Raw genomic sequence first — 26,915 nt, forward strand, 5'->3', positions numbered from 1 at the left:
ACTGCGCACACAATTCACAAACACAGAAAATAATTTTTTTTTTGGTTTGGACTGGAGTGTACTTTCGGGGGTTACAGCACCCTTAACGGTCAAGCCAGCCGGCCCTTTACTTATGACACAGGCGCACGTTTGGCACTACTTTGTTGATGCACGTGCGGCTACTGCGCACACAATTCACAAACACAGAAAATAATTTTTTTTTTGGTTTGGACTGGAGTGTACTTTCGGGGGTTACAGCACCCTTAACGATCAAGCCAGCCGGCCCTTTACTTATGACACAGGCGCACGCTTGGCACTACTTTGTTGATGCACGTGCGGCTACTGCGCATACAATTCACAAACACAGAAAATAATTTTTTTTTGGTTTGGACTGGAGTGTACTTTCGGGGGTTACAGCACCCTTTAACGGTCAAGCCAGCCGGCCCTTTACTTATGACACAGGCGCACGCTTGGCACTACTTTGTTGATGCACGTGCGGCTACTGCGCACACAATTCACAAACACAGAAAATATATTATTTTTTTAGCACTTGGGGGGAGCACCCCTGATGGACAGAGCACCCCCTGGACAACACTACAGCACCCCTTTAGGACTGGGACACTGCACAGGACTTTGGAGTGGACACAGCCCCTATGGAGAACTGACTGCACAACACAGTCCAGCCAGCCCCTATGGACTTTGAAGTAGTGGACACAGCCCCTATTAACAACAGCAGCACAGCACAACACAGCCAGCCCCTATGGACTTTGAAGTAGTGGACAACAGCAGCACTACACTACACTACACTACACAGCACTAACTCCCACCCTCCCTCTTCACTGTCCACAGCCGAGTGAGAAAATGGCGCCGACGCGGGTACCTTATATAGGATCCAAAACCCGCGAGACTCGGAAGGCGGGATGATGACGTTTTGCCTCGATGTCAGATCCGAGTCAGGCGGGAAAAGTCGAGCCTGACTCGGATCGGACTCGGATCGGGGGGGCTCGGGGGGGTTCGGATTTCAGAAATCCGAACCCGCTCACCCCTAATATATATATATATATATATATATATATATATACACATATATTATATAGTAATTATAAAAGAAGGCACTTCAAAGGAACTTTAAAATAAAACTTATCTTATGGAAGTTACATTTTGGCCCAGGACATTATGTCATAGTTAATGAGAGGTTCAGGAACTGAGTTCCTGGTTGTTCCTGCTGGAAAATAGCACTGCAAATAACTATCTAAGAATAAACACATGGATAACAATGTTGGTTTAAAAAAAGATCAGCTTTTTATTTATTATAAAAGTAGCAATAGAAAGAGCGGCCTTCTAATCAATGACCACTCATCTTACGAAAATGAGATGACAACAACAGCTTGCTAGTGCTAACTGCCCTTTCACAACTGCAAGTGTCAGGTTTCCAACTCCCATACTTGTACACTTAATAAGGCCCACCAGCTGAACGGTGGCGCTGACCCAAGTAGGGTGAATTCAGTCTATCCACTGGGGCCACAGCTATATAGTGCAGCAAGATGGGCACTAGACTGCCATTTAGGGAAAGAAAATCACCCACAGCAAAAGTCTGGCAGTCTATTAACAATAAAGGCACCAAATTTCACCTCTGCTGCAGCAACCACTAAAACATCTAATTACTGTAGCTAATGGCAACACAGCAACAATAATTAAACCCCTAGTGCCCTGCACCTTATACACCCAATCTTCTAAAGTCCGTTTGACTTATTGAAAGCCCTCCATAGTCATTATATTGGTTTTTTTTGTGATGATTCTCATACTGTTTATTTTCTGTCATCATTCAAAATATTTTAAGTCACAGACTAAAATTTCAGTAATTGGACAGAAAACAGGCATATCATTATAATGGATTCTGTAACGCAAAATATCTGTAATCACATGTTTAGCACACTTAGCAGTGTGATGAATAGAAGCACATTTTCATCAGTAAAAATCTAAGGATGCGCATTGTGGCCATATTATACCGAAATTTAATTTTACTGTGAAAAATTCTAGGGGCTAGATGTAACAGGGTGCAATTTCTAAAAATGTGTGAGTTTGCAGGGAAAAAACATGCAAGTTTCGAAGTCACACATGTCGTAGGCTGCAGGAACATGCAAACTCACACTGAACTCGCATTTCACAACTCGCATGGGCCAAACTCACATCCAGATATTTTGCCATATAAAACATACAACTCGCACAATGCAATAGGCTGCAACTGGAAAACTCGCGCCAAACTTGCACCCAAAACTCTCCAAAAAAACTCTCCACTCTCAGGAAGGTGAGTTTAATATGCAAGTTTACTGTAAATCACCATCTGAGGCTTATTAACACAGAAGTAGACCATTATCACTAATGAAACCCAATATATAACACGTACCTAGATCCATTTCACCAAATTTTCACAACTCCATAGAGATCTACATGTCTGGGCTCATGACTATGGAGGAGCTGCGCAGGAGGAGGGTGCAGGAGCATTAACAGATACATTATCCCATTGGGATACATGCCAGACGTACCTATAGATTGTGCATGGGTCTTGGCTCCCTCTCAGATCAAGAGGTAGTTTAGCTTTTCAGGCTAAACTGCACAAACCTCCTGAGCTTATGTGAGCAGGAGAGAGAAGATTTAGAACCTTTGGCTTGTATCAACTATGCAGGGTCAGTACTGCAAAAATTATGTGCCCTGCACTTTTTGACTACAGGCTCCTCTAGGGTGATAGAGAGTACATGAGCTTCTTATGTACTGGAACCATGGCATGGACAAGGGCACAATTTTCTTCAATAGTGAAGTGTATATTGCACCCTGTTTAAGTTTTGCCAGGTACACATACAGCAGCATCACCCTCTTCCTCCTCCTCCTCCACATTCTCTTCCTCCTCACTACTGTCCTGAACCGCCATCCTTTTCCTAATAGTCATTAGCACAATTCTCCCGTTCCCAAAATCACTCTGCATAGCGCTCCATGTTCTCCAAACCTATCAGTAACATCACTGCACAAGTGATACTTTTATAGGCTAATGATGTGTAATTTAGGCGACTTTCATAGACCCATTACTACACCACATTCAAATGCACCATCCCGTGTTAAATGAAACTCGCATTGTATTTTGCGAGAAATTCGCAGATTTCTCACAAATGAACCCGCATGGTGTGGCATGCGCGTTACGTCAGGACCTCAAATCTCCCAACCGGCAGCGCACTGATTGCAGTGCGGCCAGCACCGCACTTATAGACTCTGGGCATACTATAGCTCATGAGCTGGTCACCGGGAAAATTGCAGTGGCGCCCATTTTCCCTGTACTGCGCATGCGCAAAATAATGAAAAAATGACCGCAGTGGCCATTTTCCAGCCATTTCTACAGCGCTGACACCGCCGCCGATGTGGCACTCTGGAGAGGTAAGTATAATATGGGTGCAGGGTGTGCGGTGCAGGCCCAGACCCAGGGGCCCATCTGCACCGCACACCCTGCACCCATTATAAATACGCCCCTGCCGAGAAGATGCAAGTGCGAACTCGCATGAAATTTCCAAACCTTTACATTTAGCCCCAGATTTGGGTTCCAACTGTAATGGAGACAGTTAGATTTATTAACCCATTTACCCTTAAAGTATAGCCAATTTATGCATATGTAATAGGAATATTATAGTCAACATTTAAAGGATATTTCTCCTTTTTTAAAAAGTGGTAAAAAAATATGTAATTGTGTACCCCTCCTTTGTAAACAGAGATGTTTTATCACCTTTTTCCCTGTGATGGCAGAGAATGCAGAGACCCTTTGCTAGATAAAGGAAGACACAGTTTGCAGAACGTAATTCCATGCCCTCTACCTGTCACATCATGCTTCCACTTCAGCCAACCAAGTAGAGGGTCTCATACATCAGCAACCACAATTTAAGATTCCCCAATCCACCAATCTGCACCCATACATTACAGATATTTTTCAGTGATTTGCAGATCATTTTCAGCAAAGGCAGATCTGTCAATCTTGAAAGGCCCATAATTTTACTAGTAATGGTCTGCACATCTGCTTTACCATACACTAGCAATCTACAGCCCCAACTGCTCTGTGAAATCCAACATGTGGGACAACCTGATTTACCAATTCCAATCACTTTTTGGTTGAAATATGTGATCTGTGAGCCCCATACAAGGCAGATTTGTTTACACAATCATCTGCAAAACCCCGAATTGTCCAACTTGATTGCTGATGTACAGTATGGGGGCCTTTATACTGTAGTCCAGGCACCAAATAACAAAGAGACTCTGAAATGTAATTATCTCAGCTGAGCTCAGCAGAAGAATAATGCATTTGAGGGCGGATTGGACAATATGGCAAATCCTCTTAAGTGGGTTCTCCTGCAGAGCCCAAATGTTATTAGTGGTCCTCAAACAGCACAAAGGAAATTAAAAACAAAAAAACACTTTTTATCAAATTAAATTATCCTTTAAGTACAAATGAAACAAAAGCAATCAAAAATTGCACTCAAGTGAAACATTGCAACCATTTGCTAATGGTAATTAGGAATTTGTCATTGAACTGCAGTGGCTTCACCCTCTCTCCACACTGCCTGCAGGAAAATAAGAATCATAAGTGAATCTAATAAAACTAGTAAACATTTATTTTTTGCAAGCTGCTACTTTCATATATCAGCAGACCACATAGAGATACCAAAGATGAAGAAGATCCAAACTCAACCCTCGGGGCACAACAGGCAAGCTGTCTTGGAGATAATTACAGCCAGGATTGCTGGTTAATTATTATTAATTAGAGAAATTATTGGTAGCCCTTGTGGACTAAGTTTTAGGCACCCATCTGTAGATTATATATCCTTCTGTCAAGTGCCTGTATAAAACATTTTAATACACAATTTAATCCAAAGTATAAGGGATTAAAGAAAATGAATTGCACCTGCTATGGTAACACTAATCACATATTGCCAGATAAATGGTGACACATTCTAGGCAAGTCTTATTAGTTAACAAATGCATTTTACCTTACCATTTGCCATTTTATACAAAAACATGATTTCAATACAGTATAATGCTAGCCTCATTAAAACTATAATTGGAGTTAAGCTGGGTACACAGTTAGGGACTCGACAGTGCGATGCCCGATGGGACCAATGAACGATATATCGGGTGGTTGGTGCACACTGCACAATCCAGTGAATGACCACTCGATATATCGTTCACTGGCACCATGGACTTTGCCGGCGTCAGCACCAGGGTCGTTCCATCCATGCATGCAGGCCGACGGGACGACCCATGGGAGCATGCATAGTGGATACACACAACGATACTTTGACCTGATCAGCGGATCGGACGACATATTGTCTAGTGTGTACCCGGCTTTAGAGTGGTTTTTAAGGTACATTGCATAGGAACAGAATGCAACAATAACAATGTTAATATGTAATAAACAGCACTCCCAAAGGAGTATAGACTTTGGGGTAACGATGTCTCCATCGTCATTCTTTGCGTCAATACCCCACCTAATGGCATTCTGAAGAATGTCAAATGTGTTAATAAGGATGTCTAAAGGAAACCAAACAAGTCTCAAACACGAAGGGATAGAGCTTCTGGCCAAATCTCTGGTCTATAAATCCAATGAGTTGGACATCCGCTAATGGGGCTGCCTGTAAATGGCATCATCCGGAGGCGTATTTTCTATTTTCAATGGATTATACACTTCTAATACAAAAAATTATGGTTTATAAAAGCTTTCTGCCTCATAAAGCTGCACCTTGACTTTTACTGTCCTGTATACTCTATTATTATTATTATTATTATTATTATTATTATTATTATTACTATTATCATCATTTATTTACATGGCGCCACAAGTTTTTTGCAGCACCTTACAAAGTACATAAACAAATAGGTGACCAGTGACTTACAGTACAATACAATACAATACAATGCAGGACAAGGACATGGATAATATACATTGCTATATTAGCGACCATAACACTCACATAAGTAGCAGAGCATAAACAACCAAGTGTTAGGTGCCCTAGTGGGGAGTAAGAAGTAGATTAAAGTAAAGTAGGGAGAAGCACTCTATGCCATTAAGAGGAGGCATCAATTGGCAAAGTCTTCATGGTGCAGTTTTCATGTCCTGGTTTTTCTACTGTAAACTTCAATTGGTTGTCTTAACAATTCACATCGATGAGGATGGTGCAGAGAGATTGTGTATAATTTTAATGTTTGAAAAAAAGTTTTGTCTAGGGAGACTAATTAAATTATTAATTAAAATGTAATTTACTATGTTTAGGCGATTTATATATATAATAGTCTTCAGAGATTATCATCATGAAAAGCACATCTGTGATGCAAACCATGAGTCAACTTATGTATGTAATATAGTACTGTAATACTGCTTTTATACCTAAATTCCCGGTCAGACCCGGAATTTAGCCGATGCCGACCCAGGATATTCCCGAGTCGATGCTGTTCACAACTGAGCCGGGTCTGCAGTGACCCGGATCTTCCAGCGTTGAAGTGGATGCTTGGATATGACATCATCTCCAAGCGCCACTGAAGCCAGCCAATTGGCCGGCATGTGGCGCGCTCCAAGTCATCGTGACCCTGATCACGCCGTTTACACTGCATGGTTTCACAGATCATTCATGTCTTAAACCCTGCAAGTTACAACGGCTGGATTGCCGGGTCACTCGACCCAGGAATCCAACCCTTTCCCCTTTTACACCAAGGAGCTACCCGGGTAAACCCTGCAATAACCTGGGTTTTAGCTCTGGTGTAAAAGGGGTATAAGTCAACAAAAGTTTTATTAATCATTTATCCTATTAATAATTTATTTTCATTTTTTTTACTTTCCATAGAAATCAGGTAATAATAGGCCTTTAGTATGTAACAGACCCTATTTAATCATGAGTCAATCAATAAGATACATTGGAAGTTGTATAATTTCACTTACCCACAATAGTTAGTGCTGTAGCTTTTGTTAATTCCTCCTTCATTGAGTCTATTACTTCTAAATTACTTCCATCCAGGCTGCATCTATTTATTGTCCTATTACCAGAGCTGATCCAATATAACTTGCTTTCTCCATAGTCTATTGATAAACCTGTAAATACATTACAAAGATTGAACATTCTAAAAACTAACATCTAACATCACTAGAGAAGTTATTAAATTACTTTGTAATTCTACATAAACCATAATGTAACAAGCAGATAGACTAAAACAGCAGTTTAATTAATTGGAAATGATTAGGAGGACTTATTAGTAGTACAATTTAAACTGAGCACTTTCTAGGATTTATAAATAATCAAGAAAAAAAAGCAATGTTTCAAAAGTTTTCATGTGTAAATACACGCTGATATTCACAAAAAATACTGTACATGTTTCAATTTAATTTAAAGCACGTTTAAATAGAAATCTATTAACATTCTGCTAGTTTAATCAATGTGCCAATTGCACAAGTAAACAACTAAATAACTAATTTTTATTTATACACAAACAGGGAAGGACTTAAACAGCTTCACGATCAGCTGCAAGAGACAAATATCAATATATAAGTCTTCTGACTGGCCATTTGGAGCCTTACCAGATGTTTCCAGATTACAGCCTACTTACAGTACTTACTGTACTTTTGTTCATTACTCTCCAGGAGAAACCAGAGAGGACATTCAAATTAATGGCGATGGCGGCAGGGTGGGGTATTCATGTCATTAGGCCCCATCCCCTTGCAGGGGAAATCTTGTAAACAGCACATATTTGAATAGGGATGAAGGCCAAATAACTAAATTAACATAGATTTGAGCCATTAGACCCCACCCCCTCCACATGGACAGTAGATTGCCGAAGTGGGCGGAATGCGGAAGTGCCTACTCTTTCTGGGGGGCAGGGGGCTTGCCGAAAAATCGAGTTGGGATTGTCGAAAGCATGGCAGCGAAACTGCCTGATATTTTTACTAATATTCATTGTAAGTGAACATAGGAGGTCATTGAAGTGTCCGCCACTCCTCGACTGCAGGTTATTTTTATTCCCAGTACAAGTCAAATGTGACTTACTTAAGAAGGTTTTCCCATAGATTACAATTTAGGATTCAACTTGGAAAAATTTAGTTTTATTTCAACATGGTGAACAAGAATCTTGACAATTTTTACTATATTTAAACAAAAGATTATTTAACAATTCAGTGTGTGTGTTTTATTTACTTATCATTCACTGCACAGGGTGCATTCAGGTAGAACAACCTTCTCCAGAGATCCCACCATTACTCTCTATCTTGGCCACCAAAGCCCAGGGGTGATGGGAAAAGTTCCATTGCTTTTTCAGCAAGGGAAGATGGTAGTCACTAGAAGTGAGGGAATGCTATTTGTGGAACCTACACTTGCAATTTTTTAATCAACTATTTATTTATGCATAGAGATTTGAGATTGATAGTTAATAATGACCTCCATTTCAGAGGAGTTAATACATATAGTACTCACACTGAAAGAAAAAAATAAACTAATCTGACTATTGAAATAAAGAAGCTATTGAAACGAATGTGCCAAGGATATGAATAGGAAACTCTCCAGAATGGTTGTAGAATTTGCAAATACAAAATGAGAACACATCAAGTGTATATCAATCACGTGACACACATATCAGAAATGCATTACATGCATTATATATACTAGTGACCCGCCCTAGCTATGCATGGGAGCAATTTAATCTCTTCAAAGCCCCCTGCATCTCACCACAACCCCCTGCTTCTCACTCCTGCCCCCTGCATCTCACCACAACCCCCTGCTTCTCACTCCTGCCCCCTGCATCTCACCACAACCCCCTGCTTCTCACTGCTGCCCCCTGCATCTCACCACAACCCCCTGCTTCTCACTCCTGCCCCCTGCATCTCACCAGTGTCACCACAACCCCCACTGCTGCTGCTCCCCTGCAGCTGGCTGGGGCCCAACCACTGGAATGTGCTGGGAAGGGCAGGAGGAGAATGGATGGCCAGCAGCAGCTTGGTGCAAGATTGTTTTCTTATCAAATCATCAAGTCAACCTCTGTGACTGCTCTCTAGGGGCTCTATTTATTAAAACATTATTTTTACTAAAATAAAGTGAAAAGGGGTGTTTTCACACCCTTTTCACATTATTTTAGTATCACCTAAAGCTACTAAAGGGCAATTGGAGTAGAATTCATAAAATTCTACTCCAACCCCTAAATATCACTTATTTTCAGTAAGCAGATCGCATTTCCCATAATTGTAATGGGAAATGTGATCTGACCAATTTACTAAAAATAAATTGTGCAAATACACCGGTGAAAGCCCTGTGATATGTAATAACACCACCTGGAGGTGGCATTATCCAGGGTCTTCCCCAGTTACCGGACTCCTGCGCTGCTCTAACGGGCAGAGCAGAGCCCGGGGTGGGGCTTAGCGGTGTGGTCAGAGCTTAGCGACGGTCGGCGCATGTGTCGGCACTTGTCACGGTATTTTTTGTGAAAATACTGTGATAAGTGTGCTGTGCGGGGGGGTATTAGCAGGGACAGAGATTTATCACAAGCTCTGTCCCCGCAAGGGATTTTTAGTAAATCCCTGTGATATTGCCTGAATTTGCAATGCGAATTCAGTCGGCAATATCACACTACAATCTGCATTGAAAGAGCCCTAGGTCACTTTTTAATTGTACATGCAAGTATACTCGGTATCTGTCTGCTGGCCCTAGATTCTGGCTTCTTGCTACCCATTTTTCTTTGCCTCGAATCCTCACAAACACGCAAATCAGACACCCTGCAGTGAAGCATTGTGAGTTGTGATTGACTTGTGATTGGTTCACAAGGTCACAGAAGTTTGTATATAGTGTCTACCACAGGACTTGGAGAACCAGATGAAAGCTATCCATCCAGCAGCAGCACCTGAGATTACACTAGCCAGATACCACTAATAAGCCCCTTTAAGGTTTCTCAAGCAGTGGGAATCCAGACCTCATTCTCCTGAATATGAACCCCGCGGTTGGATTTCAGATAAGTTCTAATATAAGCTCTGATAAGCTCTACATTATATTTTGAGCACTTGAAAACCGCTTTAATACACCAACAGGCGCATGTCTTTTTAACCCCATATTTTAACTATATACATATATATATATATATATATATATATTTATTTATTTGAAGTACTTGAAACTGCTAAATGCTTGCCAGTGCTACCTGTTATATACTGATTTTTTTGAATGGATATTAATGAAAGAAAAAATAATTAACATCCCCATTGATAAATTGGTACCAGAAATGTGAATTTTAACAGAAAATGTAAACAGAAAACTTTTATTTCTATACTAGCTGTAGTACCCAGTGTTGTCCAGGCAAGTCTACGACCAAACACCATTAGAAGAAATGTTTACTGTGAAGATTTGAATTAAGTAAAAACTAGCGTGCGTGTACGAATGGGTGCACGACTGTCAACATTTCAAATCTTCTCACTATGTGCTCTGCACTTAGGGGTAAGGAGCCGCACATAAGCATTGGAGTTGGTACACCAGTACCTCCAAAAATGAATGTAAACAGCAATCCTGGATGGCAGAATACAGTTTGCCTGCAGCTGCAAGTATCTGTCAGATGGCAGTACTAAGGAACTCAAAGTATCAGGACCGTGTCAACAGTTTTTATAACTCAGATCCAAACATCTCCTATGAATTTCTTGGTAATGTCGAGTTGCTTTTAAGTTATCTGCATTGTGAGAGCTGATCTCAGACAGCATCTACATGTTAATTTCTGGCTGCAGACTATCTATAATTAACAGCAATCAGTAGACAAAGTATATTTACTAAAGTGTGGGTTTTAGAATTTGAGATGTTGCCCATAGCAACAAATCAGATTCTACTTAATATGTATCCAGCACCTTCTAGGAGATAATAGGTAGAATCTGATTGGATGCTATGGGCAACATCTCCATTTCTAAAAACCTGCACTTTAGTAAATATACCCCACATGTTTATTGTAGTAGACTCCTACACTTTATGACCGAAGACACTGACATACTATAAGCTACAAACCTTGTGGATTTTACTACGTGCAGACACTTCAATCTAAAGTTCCGTGGGTAGCATTTTAGACTTACTTACTGCTGTGCACCACATTGCCTCAAACCTGTTTATTTGTATATATTTTTTACATGAGCTTAGTATAGTATCTCTCTGATCCTTTTTTATTGACCTTAGTAACTCTTGGATACAAAATAACTGTATCAATTTGATTGCGCCAAATGTTTTTGTTTGTTGGCATTAGTCATAGGAATGTAACATGGTATATGCATTATATTTTAAGTGAGCTTTTCTGGGTCACATCTGCAGCACTACACTACACTACTAAAAAAAGTGAATGTAAGTAGGAGGTATGGGAAAACACAGCCTATGTTCCTATGCGCCCTGTAAACTATTTTTGTGCAAATTGTCAAGTCAGTTGATTCAAAGGTTGGGCTGTGATTGAGTAACAAACATACAATATTTTATTTTTATGTATTAGCAGGATTTCCTAAAGTGATATTTTAAAAATTATACACAACAAAATAAAATAGGTCTCCGCCACAATAACTAACAATCTAAAGGCCCGTATTAAATTAGAAGCGAAAAGCCGAGATCCGTGAAAAAAGTATAGCCAATTGTGTCTTTTCGCCTGTCGGAACTTATCTCCGTATTCAATTCCAGCCGGGCTTCGCGTACGCGGAAAGTCAATGCAATGTAATAGGCGAAAAAGATTTGCCTCTGAATAGCAGGAGAAAAGAAGTGCAACATTTTTATTTTGGGGAACAAAGGTGGGGAAACCACTCAGAACCCTGGGGACAGCCCCCCAAAGGACAACTGCATCAAAAAATTCCAGGAAAAAAAATAAGAACACCCCAAATAAGAACTTTAAATGTGGGGGCGAAAAAGCACAAAGTGGGGGGAAAACTTTGCAAACTAGTGAAATAAGGTTCTGGTGGTGCTCTAAGAAGGGGCCAAGTGTTTTTGGATTGCAGGTGCATTTATGAGGGAGGAATTTCACTTTTATTAATACTCCACTTTAGAGACATTAAAAGATGCTTGCACCCATTTTCAGGTACCCCAATTTTGCCAGGACTACTTATTTTCTACAAAAAATACTGCTTTATGCCATTCTTCACCACTTGTGCAAAGACGCTAATTAGAAGCAATTGTGCAAAATGAAGTACCCCAAACAGTTTTATTAGGACTAATTGGGCACTACTACATTGATCCCCAATGTTTCTGCATCTTTTTGGGTGGTTTTTGCTGATTTCCCCAATTCTGACACCACTTTTCCACCTGTTCTGACTTCACATGTCGAAAAGACAAGTCAATTCCAAAAGACGCGAAAACGGCGCCAAATGCTGCAAACACAGCTGACAGTGTACCTGAGAGGTGTTAGAAGTCTGAAGTGTTCGTGGTGATGATAACCCATTTATAATCAGACTACAGTTGGCAGTATAAGACACATATAAACAATCCTAATTAATTGGCCATAATAAATGTTCCCTGGTGCTACAAAGATGTATTTCATTCTACATACTGTAGTCTTGTTTTGAATTTTTCTTAGTTAGATGAACATATTTTCAGAATTATTTAACTCTTAATTTTACACTGTGCAGCATTAAAGCATACATAACTTCTGTAATTAAAGCTTCCCAAGATGTATTACAAACAGCCTGGGCACATTTAATTGGCAAATAATGCACATTTATTATGAGATAGAGCTTATTAGAGTTTTTCATCACTGTCTGAGCTTTGCTGTAAGGCTGATATTAAAACATGTGCGGCGAGTCTAGCCTGTTCCCCCACACTTGGCAAAGTCATCATCGCTTCCGAGCGAACAATTCTCAAGATATTTCAGTACACATAGCTCATTAGCCAAAACCAGTTTCCAGGTCAATTTCTTTACCACTGTATTTTCATCTGTTCATTAATATTTCTTGTAAGGATTTGATTAATTTCACATAAAATATTTTTTTCTTCTATGCTATACAGAGTAAGATTTCTCTATCCACACAGAGACACAGTGTTTTGTATACAGAAATCTTTTTACTTTAATTTCAGATGTACAAGTGGGTGCTATTTTATTTTTCATCTCTGCAGGAAAAACATTATGGGCTTCACTCTGTAGCACTTGTTCTCAGCCACGGCTCCTGCTTTGGCTGGTCGGGGGGGCGTATTTGTGCACAAGCTGAGGATCGCGATCCCGCGCACGCCCACAAATTAACAATTTGGTTGTATTCTAGGGACTGCATCGGCTTCAGTAGGGCTCCCATGATGGCATGGGAGTGGCTTCCCCTGGAAACACAGTTTGGACTTGCAGCCCCAGAGGTGGAAAACACCTCCCCCTGGGACTGCCTTTCCATCATGTGATTAGCAGGAAGTGCTTTCAATTGGAAGCTACTGCCACTGTTAGGCAGTACCTGTGGTTGTCAGATTTGAATGGGGGGAGTGGCTGCAGCCGTGCAGCCTCTAGGTAATATCCGCCACTGCATATTGTGTGCACAGGACTAAATGCACATTTTTTACCCAAATACTGAGTTGTAATAATCTCTGCAGCCAGACCACAGCCATATGCATTTGTGTTGTTAGAAGTCATTATCATCTGTGCACACTTGTACCAGCCCTATACTTGGTGCAAAAGTTGACTCTGAAAATAATACTTATTTATGCTTCCAGGCAGCCTTGCATAGTCTGCATTCCATCAATATGCCCTTTTTCATCGTCAGTCACAAGTTGAGATGTAAATGAATTGCGTACGACTCTGCATTGCCTGTACTTACACTTGATTCCATGTGCAAACCTTCAACCATTGGCCTCTGTGTGGAATAACGGATCCCAGTCACTCTATGTTTTATAAAATAAAACCTAAAATATAAACTTTCTGCTGTAAATCATATATATACTGTATGTTTTAATCCGAGTTGAGTAAACATTACAGTATATTTTTAGTTTCAACGAGTTTCAGTATTTTTTTGATGGTAGGTTGTGAAAGCTAAAAAGTTTGAAATTTGGAAAATGAAAAAAAAAATATTTGAGAGTCTATTTGCAAATATGAAGGGACTGACTGAATATTGCAAACTGTCCCCAGAACCAAACTGCTGACATGTGCCTGAATATAAGGTTGTTACAAAAAGTAACAGAAATCGAGTTATCTATATATATATATATATATATATATAGCATCAAATGACACAGATGAGGGCGGGGAATGTGTTATTATAGAGTTGAGGGAAGGGAATGTGTTACTACACAGGTATGGGAGGGGAATGTGTTACTAGACAGGTGAGGGAGGAGAATGTGTTACTAAACAGGTGAAGGAGGGAAATGTCAAATGTGTTACTACGGGGTGAGGGAAGGAAGTGTGTTACTACAGGTGTTAGCGGGGTGTTACTACAGAGATGAAGAAGGGGAATGTTTTACTTCAGAGGTGACAGATGGGAATAAGTTACTACAAGTGTGAGTGAGGGTAATGTGTTACTACAGGTGTGAGGGAGGGATTGTATTTCTACACAGGTAAGGAAGGGGAATGTCGAATGTGTTACAACACAAGGGAGGGAATTTTGTTACTTCAGAGGTGAGTGAGGATAATGTGTCACTACAGAGGTGAGAGTGTGGAATGTGTTAGTACACAGGTGAGGGGGGCTAATGTTTTACTATAGCAGTGATGCATTACTATAGAGGTGAAGGATTAATGTGTTACTGGAGTGGTGAGATGGAAATGGTAAATATCTAAGGTCTACCCGGGTGAAACCGGGTATATCAGCTAGTGATAAATATATGAGATGTGCTAGGCAGAATCTTTGAGGATGAGGTCTGCCTATATTGGAATATTTCCACTTTCCAAGGAAAACAGTGTGTCGGGGGATAAGTGCATTGTTATCCCCACAGATGGAAGGCACTGCAATGTCAGTCAGTCCACCCTTCCGAGGCACTTACTCTGGCACCCTCCTCCTTTTAGGCACTGTAACTGATAAATGTTCAGAAGAGCTGGGCTGGGGCTTCAAAAAGTAAAAAAAAAGTTGCAACATCAATTCGTACATTCTTGTACCATTAACCCTCAGGACTGTTCTACAATTCTGCATTCCTTCCAATAGTATCCAATTATCATAAACATATACGAGTCTGTGGTTGTTCCATCAGTCCGTTATGCAACTCTGATGGGTAAAAAGTTGCTATCCCTTGATGAATTAATTTTAAGTTTTGTCCCTTTGGTTACACTTACAGCAAACAGCAGATGTAATATGGAGCGCAGGAAAGAACTAGGGCTACCCCATCTCACAGCATGTCCTCAGACTTGAAGTACTGTAGATAGAATAGGTGTGGAGGATAAAATGATTGTACATATATGTCCTCTTGCGTATGCAGCAAATCACATCACGCACAGCACGAGGCATGCAACGCAAGTAAATGCACTGCGTTCGCACCCGCGACTCCATAGGAGTGCATGGTGCGATCTCAGTGCGTGCCATAGCATACCGTAGCGTATGCAGCTGCAGGGAATCGCATGGCATGATGTGTGCGTACGTTTGTAGCGTGATCAGCAAGAATGTAAGAGGACACATCTGTATACTAAGTTAAGCACCAGTAAAGAGATAATTAATGCATTTCTTGCAATTATAATTATAGGATAGGGCACAAATGTGGAGTCACTTGCAAAGACTCCTTAAGACACACAACACAGGACCTTGTTCAAGGGACATGACCACAACAATCCCTGTTTTCAGTTGTTAAGATTAGTGTGACTTATCAGATCAAGCACATGGCCAAGTAAAATGAGAGGCATGACAGGAAGCTTGAGTATGATGGTCCCCGCATGTCCTAAGTTTTGTTCATCAATGTTGATATAATTGATATATGCAAAGCAATATCTTTCCTGTCTGTACTATAAGCAGCACAATATAATTCCCTTAAAGTTGTATAAAAGTGGGGAAAATGATAAAAACAGAGATAAATGAGACAGTATCTTTCACCAATCAGCAAATTTCAGCGTGGAACAACAAAAACACCAAAACAATGACTTCATTTTCTATAAATCAGACTGAAACATAATGCGAGGGATTGAGATTGATGGGTTTATTTTCATGTTAACGACAGGGACTGAAGGGCTCACTAGATAATGTAAAGCACGTAAAATATGACAGATCCATAGGTGATGTACAGCACCCAACGCTACGCTGACACAAATGTTGTGCTGATTTGTCCCACATTAATGATATACTGTAAACTGGTTTTGTTCTTGCGTCAAAATATCATAAAACAGTTGACTCAGATATATCATTATTTATTAGGTGACAGCAAAACACAAATCATAAAGTCTGTTTCTTGCTGTGGGAGATAATATGAGGAAGAAATTATTTATTATTTATGCATCTTTAACCATCTCACACCTATTTTACAGTATGACTGAATATGGGCACTAACACTTCATCTACTTTCTGTAATTTTTATACAATGACATTTTAAAAGATAAATTTATATTTTAAAAAAAATAAAGAAAAATCTATATTGTTCTCCCATACAAAAGGTGATAATTTGTTAATTATTGCTAAATTCTTACTCTCTTGGGGGTGTCCAGGAGACTCATTATTTGTTGGAGATCACCCTTTCACCCCAATGACGTTGGTAGGCCTCTAGGGTAAGATTGGCTACGCCTTATACAATTGCACCATAATTGTGCCATAGTGCATGGGGAAAGAAGGGGGCATGATAAACCCAATTACATCCTCACATGTCCTGCCCTGGACCTCCTTTTCAGGGAACAGGACCTGGAAAGGATGTAAAACAATGTTTGCAAGGGTGCATTATTATTCTATATGAACAGTCCCCAGTGGTACAAAAAGGGGAACATTGATACGAAAAGATTAACAAAAATGTTCTCTGACCTTAGTCAAACACTCCTAAACATGTTCAAAATTAAGTTATAAGTGACTCTTAATAATAAAAAAGGGAAAACAATTTATACATTTTTTTTAAATTTATCAAAAATTAATCTAGTCAGAGGCAATTGGCACCAACTTCTTATCACTTGCTGCATAGAATAATAACCCCCTCTATACAGATATCTGTCATCGTGTTTATTATTAATTTTTTTTTATTTTTTCATTCTTAGGGCCATATTCAGTTAGAGGCGAAAAGTCCGTTATCGGCGATAATTTATTGCTGACGACGTCATTTTCGCCTATTTCAAGTTATCACCGTTTTTTAACAAAACTCTCTGTTAAAAAACCGGGATAACTTTTCTCCATGTAATACATGGTAAAAAAAAGTGCAGAAATGGGGTTTAGGGGTGCAGCCTTAAAATAAATAGCCTGCAGCCCTGGGGGGTCCCCTAAAAGTAATCTGTGTAAAAAAAAAATAAAAACAATTCTCAGGACACCCCAAAAAATTTACTTTAATTTTGGGGGTGATTTTAAAAAAAATGGGGGACAAACTTCTTAAGTAGTGAAATTGATTCCAGAGAGGTTCCCAAGTGTGCGGCAGGTGTTCATTGCGGGTGGTAGCGGCAGGTGCATTTGTGAAGATTTTTTAAAAAACATTTTAGAGACCTAAAAATAAGCTTGCACCCATTTTCATGTACCCAAAATTTTATGGGCATAGTTATTTTACCCCCAAAAAATAGCTAAATGCTATTCTTCATCTGTTCATCAAAGCCGCATTTATGCACCTGCCGCGGTTATTTAAAAACGCGACTTCCCTACAGCAAGCAAAAACGGGGGTACCCATAGTGATCTCCCATGTCAGGACATCTTTTTGGGGTGCCAGGATGATTTCCCGAAAATTTACAGGACTTTTTGCCTGTTCCAGTTTCGCCGGGTCCCGTTTTCGCGTCCTTACAAATTGAATACGGGGATAATCGGGGAGACGCGCAATACTTTTCCGCCTGCAAAACAGGCAAAGTAGGAGAAAGTTCGGACTTTTCGCCGCAAATTGAATACAGGCATTAATAATAAAACTTACTGTATGTGCTTGCTGAGTTTACGATAACCCAAAATGAACACAACACACTTATTAGGGTGAGCTTTCTATAGGCTTTGAAATAAATCAAGACAATAAAGCTACAGATGTGTCCTCGCAGATCTTTGCCGCAGTCACACCAAACAGCCCCTCTCGGCATGAACACACACAAGGAAAAAAACCAGCGCTAATAAGCTAGAGCAATCTATTACCAATGCAGCAGTGGAAAGAGGTGATTGTCAACCTCACTGACAACAAAAAAAAACAAGAAAACACTGCGCTCTAATAACTATGTTGGGACATAGACAATAACACATATGTGCACAAATATAGTCTGAAAAATGAACGATTTAATCAACCTTAATAGAAGGTGAACGCATAAAAATACAATAAATGCAGATAAAAATATTAATAATCTATCAGTTTAGTACAGGACAGGAGTTGATCAGGTTCCTAGTCTGCATAAGCATAAATAGTATAACACTAAACAAATAAATAGAGCTCGGCATGCCAGTTCCCGAGAGACTCTGCTAGCGTCAGGCGTCTTTTTCACGTTTCTTGTTGCAATGACTAGGGTGCACCAGGAGACTGTGCTGATTAAGTTGATATGCGACATTTGCATATCTGTGTGCGACTGAATCTGTGAATCATCATAGAAAGTGCTACGATGCACTGACCGCAGCTTTTTTCCATGCCAAGTTCTGTTTACAGACTCAGTCGCACACAGATATACAAGTGTCACATTAATCAGTGCAGTCTCCTGGCGAGTCGACACCCAAAGCTAGCAGAGTTACGTGGTACCTAGCGGCTCACTCACGCCAGGCATATCGTGCTGCGTGATGTATTGAGGATAGATGTAGGAGGACACATCTGTAATAGGAGTTTCAGTCATATTTGTTTTAAGCATCAATTACTGTATATACCAATCTGCAAACGTGTAATTACAAACGAACACTCCAAGGTGGAATGTACATCCACACATATATAATATAAGAAGCTAAGCAGCTCATATAACACAGTCTGCTAGGAGCGCTCAGATCTTGTTACGTTATGGGATAAACCTCAAATCTCAGTGTTATCTCTAGCAATAACCAGCTAAAGATAAAGGCTTGTATCTAGAATAAACAGAGAATTTAGCCAGATAAATTAGCCTTAGGACAGTGAATGCTTTCTGCAGTGGAATTAACAAAAGATGTGCCCATTACTAGATGTACTGCTGCTAATACGGATTATATTCCCTTTGAACACATCTCTATCTGTGGTCTATTCCCAAAGATGAGTCCATGTTATACAGTAAAGAAAAAGGACAAGCCAAACTGATTTCTATGTATTTGTTATACACCCTGGGGCTGATGCAGCGATATATTGCATGTTTGCACACTGTGCATACTTCGGAATCAAGTGTTTGCAGAATCGTACTGATTCTAGTTACTCATACACTTGCGCTTAAAAGAGTGGACTGTAACTGAGCTGTAATAGAGCGTTCTCACCTAGGCAATGTTCAGTATGGGTGTTTGTTGAAGATATTGCAGCCTTTGCAGAGTTGTCCGGAAATACAAATACTCTTGTTATTAAACAGATGTTCTGAACAAAGGAGAGGGCAAGTGCAAGCACACACTGACTATGATGCTAGGTATCAAACTAAGCATATGGATAGGAGAGGTCCATTCAGAAAGTTATGTACCTCTCTACATATACCCATTTAGTTCTGTGCATGCAATGCAAGAGTAATTGTGTTTGACTTGCCTGCAACTCTGCATAAGCCCTTTTGTGAGAGGACACAACACATTAACAAGACAAGCGTTCATGACTATAATATAATGTCAAATATATCATGTTAAAATAAGTAGAATATTCATATACATATGAATGCATGTATATTGTAACACAGTGGTGTTCAGCCAGCAGGGAAGAACTGGGGCTCTAGATCAGCCTTGTCGTAAAAAGAAGTGTGGTTAAACTAGAAGTACCAGTGGGCCTTTAATTTACCACATGCTGGTACTTGTGGTTCTCCAAGTATCAGCATGCGGGGAGGGCTTGCTGAGACCTCTAGTTCTACTGTAAAAGACAATATTATTTTCATCTATTTTTTAACACAATCAACATGGCACCTACCACTCAAGGGTGACGGGATAGCCCCGGCTATCAGCCCAAGCCTGGCGTGCCATGGAGAAGGGGAACCCCTATATTGGGGAGGAGTTCTCACCTCCCCAGGAATTCCCGGCCAGGGATTCCCGGCCTGGGCAGACAAGTGGTCAGGTGTGAATGCTTTGGCTGGGGAACCCAGTGAAAGGGTCCCATGGCTGTGGCATTACACCCCGCTAGAAAAAGTCTGGTGCTGGTTGTGGAAAATACAAGGGACCACTGCTCATTTTGTCTCGTGTATTTCCACAACCAGGACTGACTCACTGAACCCAGTGCTGGCTGAGGAAAATACAGGGGGACCCTGTGTATTTTTCCCCCTATATTTTCACAACCAGGACCAACACAGAAATGGCCAATGCTGGTTGTGTTTTTAGGGGGACCCCACGTAATTTTTATTTTACTGTTTTATAGGTTTATTTAACACAGAAGCATGCACGGATTTCACTGTGCATGTTTCCTTGTAACTCGGACCTGCTCAGTCTATGCTCACTAGCCTGAAGCATGTCTATTATTTTACAAGTTTTAGGTAATAGTGTGTGAGTCCCATAGACCAGATGTAATGCTGTTGACTAATATTGACAACTGACACATCTGTGCTCTAGATGCAGGGGCGTATTTATAATGGGTGCAGGGTGTGCGGGGCACATGGGCCACCGGGTCCAGGGGGGCCCGCACCGCACACCCTGCACCCATATTATAATTACCTCTCTGGAGTCCCACATCCGTGCCAGTGTCTGCGCTGTAAAAAACGGCTGGAAAATGGCCGCCGATACCTGCTGTGCTCCCTCCATTCCCACTGGCAGCCAACGTCCGGAATGCGATGCATTCCAGATATTGTACCCCGCAGCTAACAGCATTTGAAGATGGCATTAGCCACTGTAGGCTATGGGCTACACAGCGCATAATTAGCCGGTGGAGGGTTCCTATGGAACTCTCCCTGGCAATGACGGGTGTGCATGTGCAATCAGCGTGACTGCACATGAGCAGCAGCCCCTGCAGCTCTCCGGGCACATCACAGAGACGGGCTCCTTTTGGATAATGTGCGGTAATGTAATGCCCAGATCACATTGCAATTGTTATCATTAATAAATGAGGGCCTCAATGTTATGTGAGTATATCTTAAATAAAAGTGTCATTTAAAATCATAGGTCTGCAGGCAAAGTCATTTGCTGTCTTCACGGGCTCCAACTGTGTATACAGCACGGGGGCACTAGTAACATACTTAGTGAATGTGTTTTAGGAAAAATAAGTGCTGATTTTTTTCACGCTGTCAATGAATTACATCCATTAAAGGCACTCTAACTTTGAAAAAAAATTTATTCGGTTAATCGTGGATGGTGCAGTGGAAAACATAGAAAACTTAGGCTAAATATAGTACTACACAATAAATGTGTACACTAGAAACACAATTATGTCTCATACTCATTGGTGTTAACTATATATATTTTTACAAGAATTCTAAAAACATTATATTTAATAACCCCATATCAGGCAATTCTACTAGCATTCCGGGGTCTTGCATTTACATATGTTTTTCAGAATACATCACGTTAAATTTGTTTGTGCACCAGCTCAATGCAAGTCTATGAAGACCTCCACTGACCTAGAAATCTCACCTACCCAAATAGATATATCCTGCCCAAATGATGGGGTACATATCCTTTGCACCCAAGACACTCTCCAAGCTATTGTATTTGTCAAAACATGAATAAGATCAACTATATTGTTGATAAATAGTAACTCTGCAAGCTGACTAGGCCATTTTATACAGTGCTCCCTCTTTATAATTATCGCTTACCACTAGATTTTTACAATGCATCAAAATATCACTATAATGTCAGGTTTAACCTGTGATTTATGCTGATAATATAAACAGGAAACAGTGTACATTCATTCATTATATTTACATTAAACAAATATAAAAGGAAAATAAATCCCTATGGGTAGGGTGTCTTCATACAGCTACCAAACCTAAACACAACTTTCATTATATAAAATGACTAATGACTACTAATATTATTGACAAACATTTAGGCAAAGGTCAACAGAACTTTAGAAAAGTGACATTTAATTTACATTTGCTTTTTTAGCAAGTTCAAGCTCTTGTTCTCTGTTATCAGGATGAATAAGTAGCCTTCAGTGACATTAATGGGATTGATCACAAGAGGGTTTATTAACTAACAAGCTGCTGATTCCTGACGTTTTTAAGCTCAAAATTTTATTTAAATTTAGTTTTAATAGGAAAATACCTGTCGTCACTTAGTAAATAAATCCCAACATACTGTAGCTATTGTGTATCGGGATATATATACATTCTCCTACAAGACAGAAAATATTTTGTTTAAAAGGTAAAGCATATTTACCAACTGGTTCTTTTTGATTCTGAAAGAGGATCTTGCTGTTGCTTCCATCCATATTTGCCATATTTATGCTGTTTCCATCCATCCAGAATATCTTCCTGTATATTAGGGAAAAAAAAGAAAGAAATAAGTTACACGACCCACCCAAAAAAAAACACAACACACTGAAGTCTGGAGTCATTTATCGTATTCAGATTTATCACCACCATTATCTAAGAAAAATGTATGAACTGTTATGAACTTGAAAACTTTACTAACAGGACAAAATGACAATTACTGTATATTACTGTTGATGGTGTGCCCAAGTTTGAATACACAAACATTTAGTGTTACCTAGAAGAAAGCAAGCCAATCATTGAACACTATGAATAAATGTGTGTGTGTGTGTGTGTGTGTGTGTGTGTGTGTGTGTGTGTGTGTGTGTGTGTGTGTGTGTGTGTGTGTGTGTGTGTGTGTGTGTGTGTGTGTGTGTGTGGGAGGGTGGGGTTTGGGGGGTTGGGAGTTGCATTGTTTCTAGCTCTATTTGGATTGAAAAGAAATTAAACATACAGAATCCATTTTCATGCTAAACATTAAACATAACAGAAGTTAAAAAATAAATGTGGCATATATTAATTTTGTGATATCAACTCCTCATTGGCTCTAGTTATAGTATTTAGCTATTTGGCTCAGTACTATAAATAATATTGTATATTTCATGTTTAATAACAGGTTTAACATTTGTTGCACCTCATTTGCCAAAATAAAACAGTAGTAAGTCTATGCTTTGACAAACATCACCAAGCAATCGCTACAGACATTGTTAACACTGAAATGTAAAATGTTTAACTATAGTATACAGTAATCTAAGAAACTGCCAGAGGCACTGTTAAGACATCAATTAGAACTTCAAGTTACTACTGCAACTTTTTCAAGCAGCAAAAATGTTTTAACAAAACGTGTTTAAAGCCTTTAATAATGCAAATTAAATTCCAGTTTGGTTTTGAGAACAAGCATACAACAATTCATAGGGTAACAAACACTCTCAGTTCTAACCATGTCATAGCAAAGACAACTATTATTACATAGTTAGTAACTTATAGTTAGTGATGCTGGTTTAGTCCACTATAAGATCTTAGTTTAGCAAGGGCAATCATTAAATACTGTTGGCACACAGAAACGTTTAACTATCAAAAATCTGCATCCTAGCATTTATTAACTATCACATAAAATGATCCATTCTCGAAATCAGCACTGAAAGGATAAAGATCTCATTGAGTGTCAAGTACGATTTTGACACACGTATAATGTTAGAAATAGAACACAAAAAAATTATACAGTTACTCTTCAAATATACATCATTAAGGGTGGTAGAAAAACATCAAACAAGCACTCATTAATTATATAATGTGCCAGAATCCTCATTTGGAACTGGGATATAGCTCATTAAATTGTGACTCAATGACATCTCATCAAAGTTCTTAAAACACAGAATAAAATATCTCAAGATAGTCATTGGCAATGTAGGTTTTTGTTTTTATTTTTACTTAATTTTTGCTAATAATTTTTTATTTAATTTTCACTTTGTTATTTGGATAGTAAACTTCAATCTGTTAAAAGTTTCAAGTTGGGAAAGTGGGGCAATATAGTCATCTAAGAGAAGCCCTTGCATTGAAATTGTAGCCTTTGTGTTTAAGTATGTAATAGTCTGCTAGCCAAGATTGTGCCTAGTCTAATGCTGGGTACACACCTGACAGATTCGCAAATGATGCTAGAGACGAGACAATACAGTATCTGGAACTTAAAAACGATCCTGAGATCATCTGATTTGGAGCGTTAAGATTACACAATTTTTGCTCTGAGAAAAGGCACATCAATGCTAATTTAAATACAAACGCCGCAAAGGTGACATTTTACCATGAATATATATGCAGAAATCAGAGCCCGATGGTCCGCATTCCATACACAATACGTTTTCAACACAATAATATACTATCAGGTCCAATGAATTTCGTGCAGTATACACACTATCAGATACTCTGGCTGAACGGTCGGAAATTGGCTTTTTCGGCCCGATTATTGTGGAACTTAAATCTACTGCTTGCAAAGTCAGCTGAATGTCAGCTTCCTCACCCATGTACCATAAACAATTACATAAGAGTAGTGTGCTCTATAAGACAAAGAACATTATAACCATTTTAGATATAACAACAAATGCTTAAGAGTACTACCACCAAAACATTAGCAGGTACAGTATGTTGCCAATTCACTAAAATGATGCCGGTCTCATTACAGGAACACCCTTAATTACACTTTATTGCCAGGATCAATAAAGACCCTTATATTATACATTATTGCCAGGACCTTGACGAAGTGCAGACCTTATTGGGTAGCAGGAAGTGTGATCACACAGGCTCCAACTGGGGGCAGCTGGGCCAGGATTATAGCATGTATGGCTCCTAAACAACCAGAATGCCCCACAATAATCTCATCGGGCACAATGGAAAATGCAGAAATATGACGACCCTAGGCCTGTATGTGCATCCCTCTCAATCACATTAACAAGCTCCAATAAACACAGAAGCGACCTAATGAATGTATGTCATGTGATTTGGTCACCCAAATGGCCACTGAGTTACTGTCACTGAGCCCCAAGTGGGGAAATCAACCCATCTGTAAAGCTATTAAAGCATAGCCCCCTCCTAGAAAATTATCGGACAGTGATAGAAATTATTTAAAATCCACCAGCAAGAAACTGATGTGTAATGTAATGCTCATCACAGAGCATTACATTATCCACATGTTCAACACTATGCTCCCATTTCTTGCTTATCTGGCAATTAATTCATTGCAACTGGTTCCAAGTGGCAATTTGTGGCTGTGTAATTATCATTATCTCCCATGCAGCAGTAGTTATTGCTGTATCCCTTAACAGAACTTCTTAGAAGATAATTTTATAATAAAGATAATAATACTTTACCCCCTGACTGGGTGAACAGCCAGACTCTGAGCTTTATCAATCCCGTGTATAACTGATGTTTTCAGCGAGCCGTCCAATCTGGCCACATTAATTTGAGTTTCATCAAACTCCGAACTAATCCAGTATAAATTGCGAGACACCCAGTCCACCGCCAAACCCCTGATGCTGGGAATATCTGCAGACATAAACATAAAAAGGACATTGTAACACTGCTTAGTGAGGATGTTACCGCAGAGCTTCCATGAAATTCAATTATCGCTTTACTGTAACCAGAAGAATCTACACAACTGTAATCTTATCCCCTATTGGCTCATTGAGAGGACATTAATAATCATTAATGTTTTATTGCTGGGGACGTTGAAATCCTGCAGCAACAATTATCATTAAATTACACTTATGGTCAATAATAATTCACTGGAATACATGTTGGGAAAAAATAAAACTCTGTCCTACAGACTCCGGCCATGCAAATTAAGACAGCCAATTTGTGCACTCTGGGTATTCTTTAGAAATTGTTCTGTCAAAATTTCATGTCCTCACAGCAAATGTTCCGCTGCCACATGGGGATGTAGATGTGTATCACTGTTAATAGCCAAGTCTACAATAACCATATTAAGTCCAAAATTAACAAAATGTAACTGAAAGCAAATTTCAAATTAAAAAAAATACATAACATGATATGTTTTACAACTGTGCACTATTATGTAACAATATAATACAATATACTATTAATGCAGAATCTGACATCTGTTGGCTCACTTTGTAACATAATAATGTGACTAAAGAAATGTATGTTGATCTTCAACACATGTTTACATGAGTCCTGTCTGCAACTTTTAATAACTTTATAACTTTATCTTTCTGGATTCAGTCTATGCTTTTATATACTGTAGTGAGATAGGTTTTTTTATGTATGAGTTTGTTTTTTTTGGTCCAGTACGACACAGCTCTTGTGTGCTGTCTGCATTGGATAAAAATGTGTCCAGAATCATCTTTATGTAACCTCTCAGGGATTAGAAAATAAGAACTTTGTCTGAGCAGCTGGAAAGATAAAGCTATATATTTAGTAAGGACTGCAATACAGCATTAACAAGCCAATACATTAAACTTTACGGGTGGATTACAGGTGCCAGCAGGCCCTTGCTGCTGGGCATGCTGGCACTTGTAGTTCTCCATGTGCTGTCATGTCCTCAAAGGCTTGCTGGGACTTGTGCTCCCTCTGTAAAGAATATTAATTATAAATATTATTCACTATTAACATCACACCCAAAGGCCCGGGGGTGCAGAGAACAGCCATGGGCATTTAGCCTAGACTAAGAGGCCAGGGCTGGTTATTGTTTTGCGTGGGAGCCCACATAGTTTGTTTTTGTTTTGTTTTTTTTAGTAAATTTAGCCATTTTTACACTTTTTACACAGCAAAGCCTGCACATATCCTAGTGATTTGTACAGTGCTTAACACAAACTCACCTGCCGGAAGTAGATCTATTATTTGGGCAGGTT

At 39.5% G+C, this 26,915-nt stretch overlaps 1 protein-coding gene across 1 annotated transcript in view; it reads right to left on the bottom strand.

Moving 5' to 3' along the window:
• The window catches only part of LRP1B (LDL receptor related protein 1B), a 1,691,377-nt gene that overhangs the window by 524,188 nt on the left and 1,140,274 nt on the right, over positions 1 to 26,915 (bottom strand). The window contains exons 30-32 of the mRNA XM_088474914.1: positions 25,416 to 25,590; positions 22,460 to 22,554; positions 6,947 to 7,096 (exon numbers count right to left, since the gene is read on the bottom strand). Of these exons, the coding sequence (XP_088331040.1) occupies positions 6,947 to 7,096; positions 22,460 to 22,554; positions 25,416 to 25,590 (420 nt within the window). The remainder of the gene's footprint in view (positions 1 to 6,946; positions 7,097 to 22,459; positions 22,555 to 25,415; positions 25,591 to 26,915) is intronic.

The sequence above is a fragment of the Taudactylus pleione genome, unplaced genomic scaffold (assembly GCF_031769625.1).
Source record: "Taudactylus pleione unplaced genomic scaffold, aTauple2 ptg000156l, whole genome shotgun sequence".
NCBI classification, from domain to species: Eukaryota; Metazoa; Chordata; class Amphibia; order Anura; family Myobatrachidae; genus Taudactylus; species Taudactylus pleione.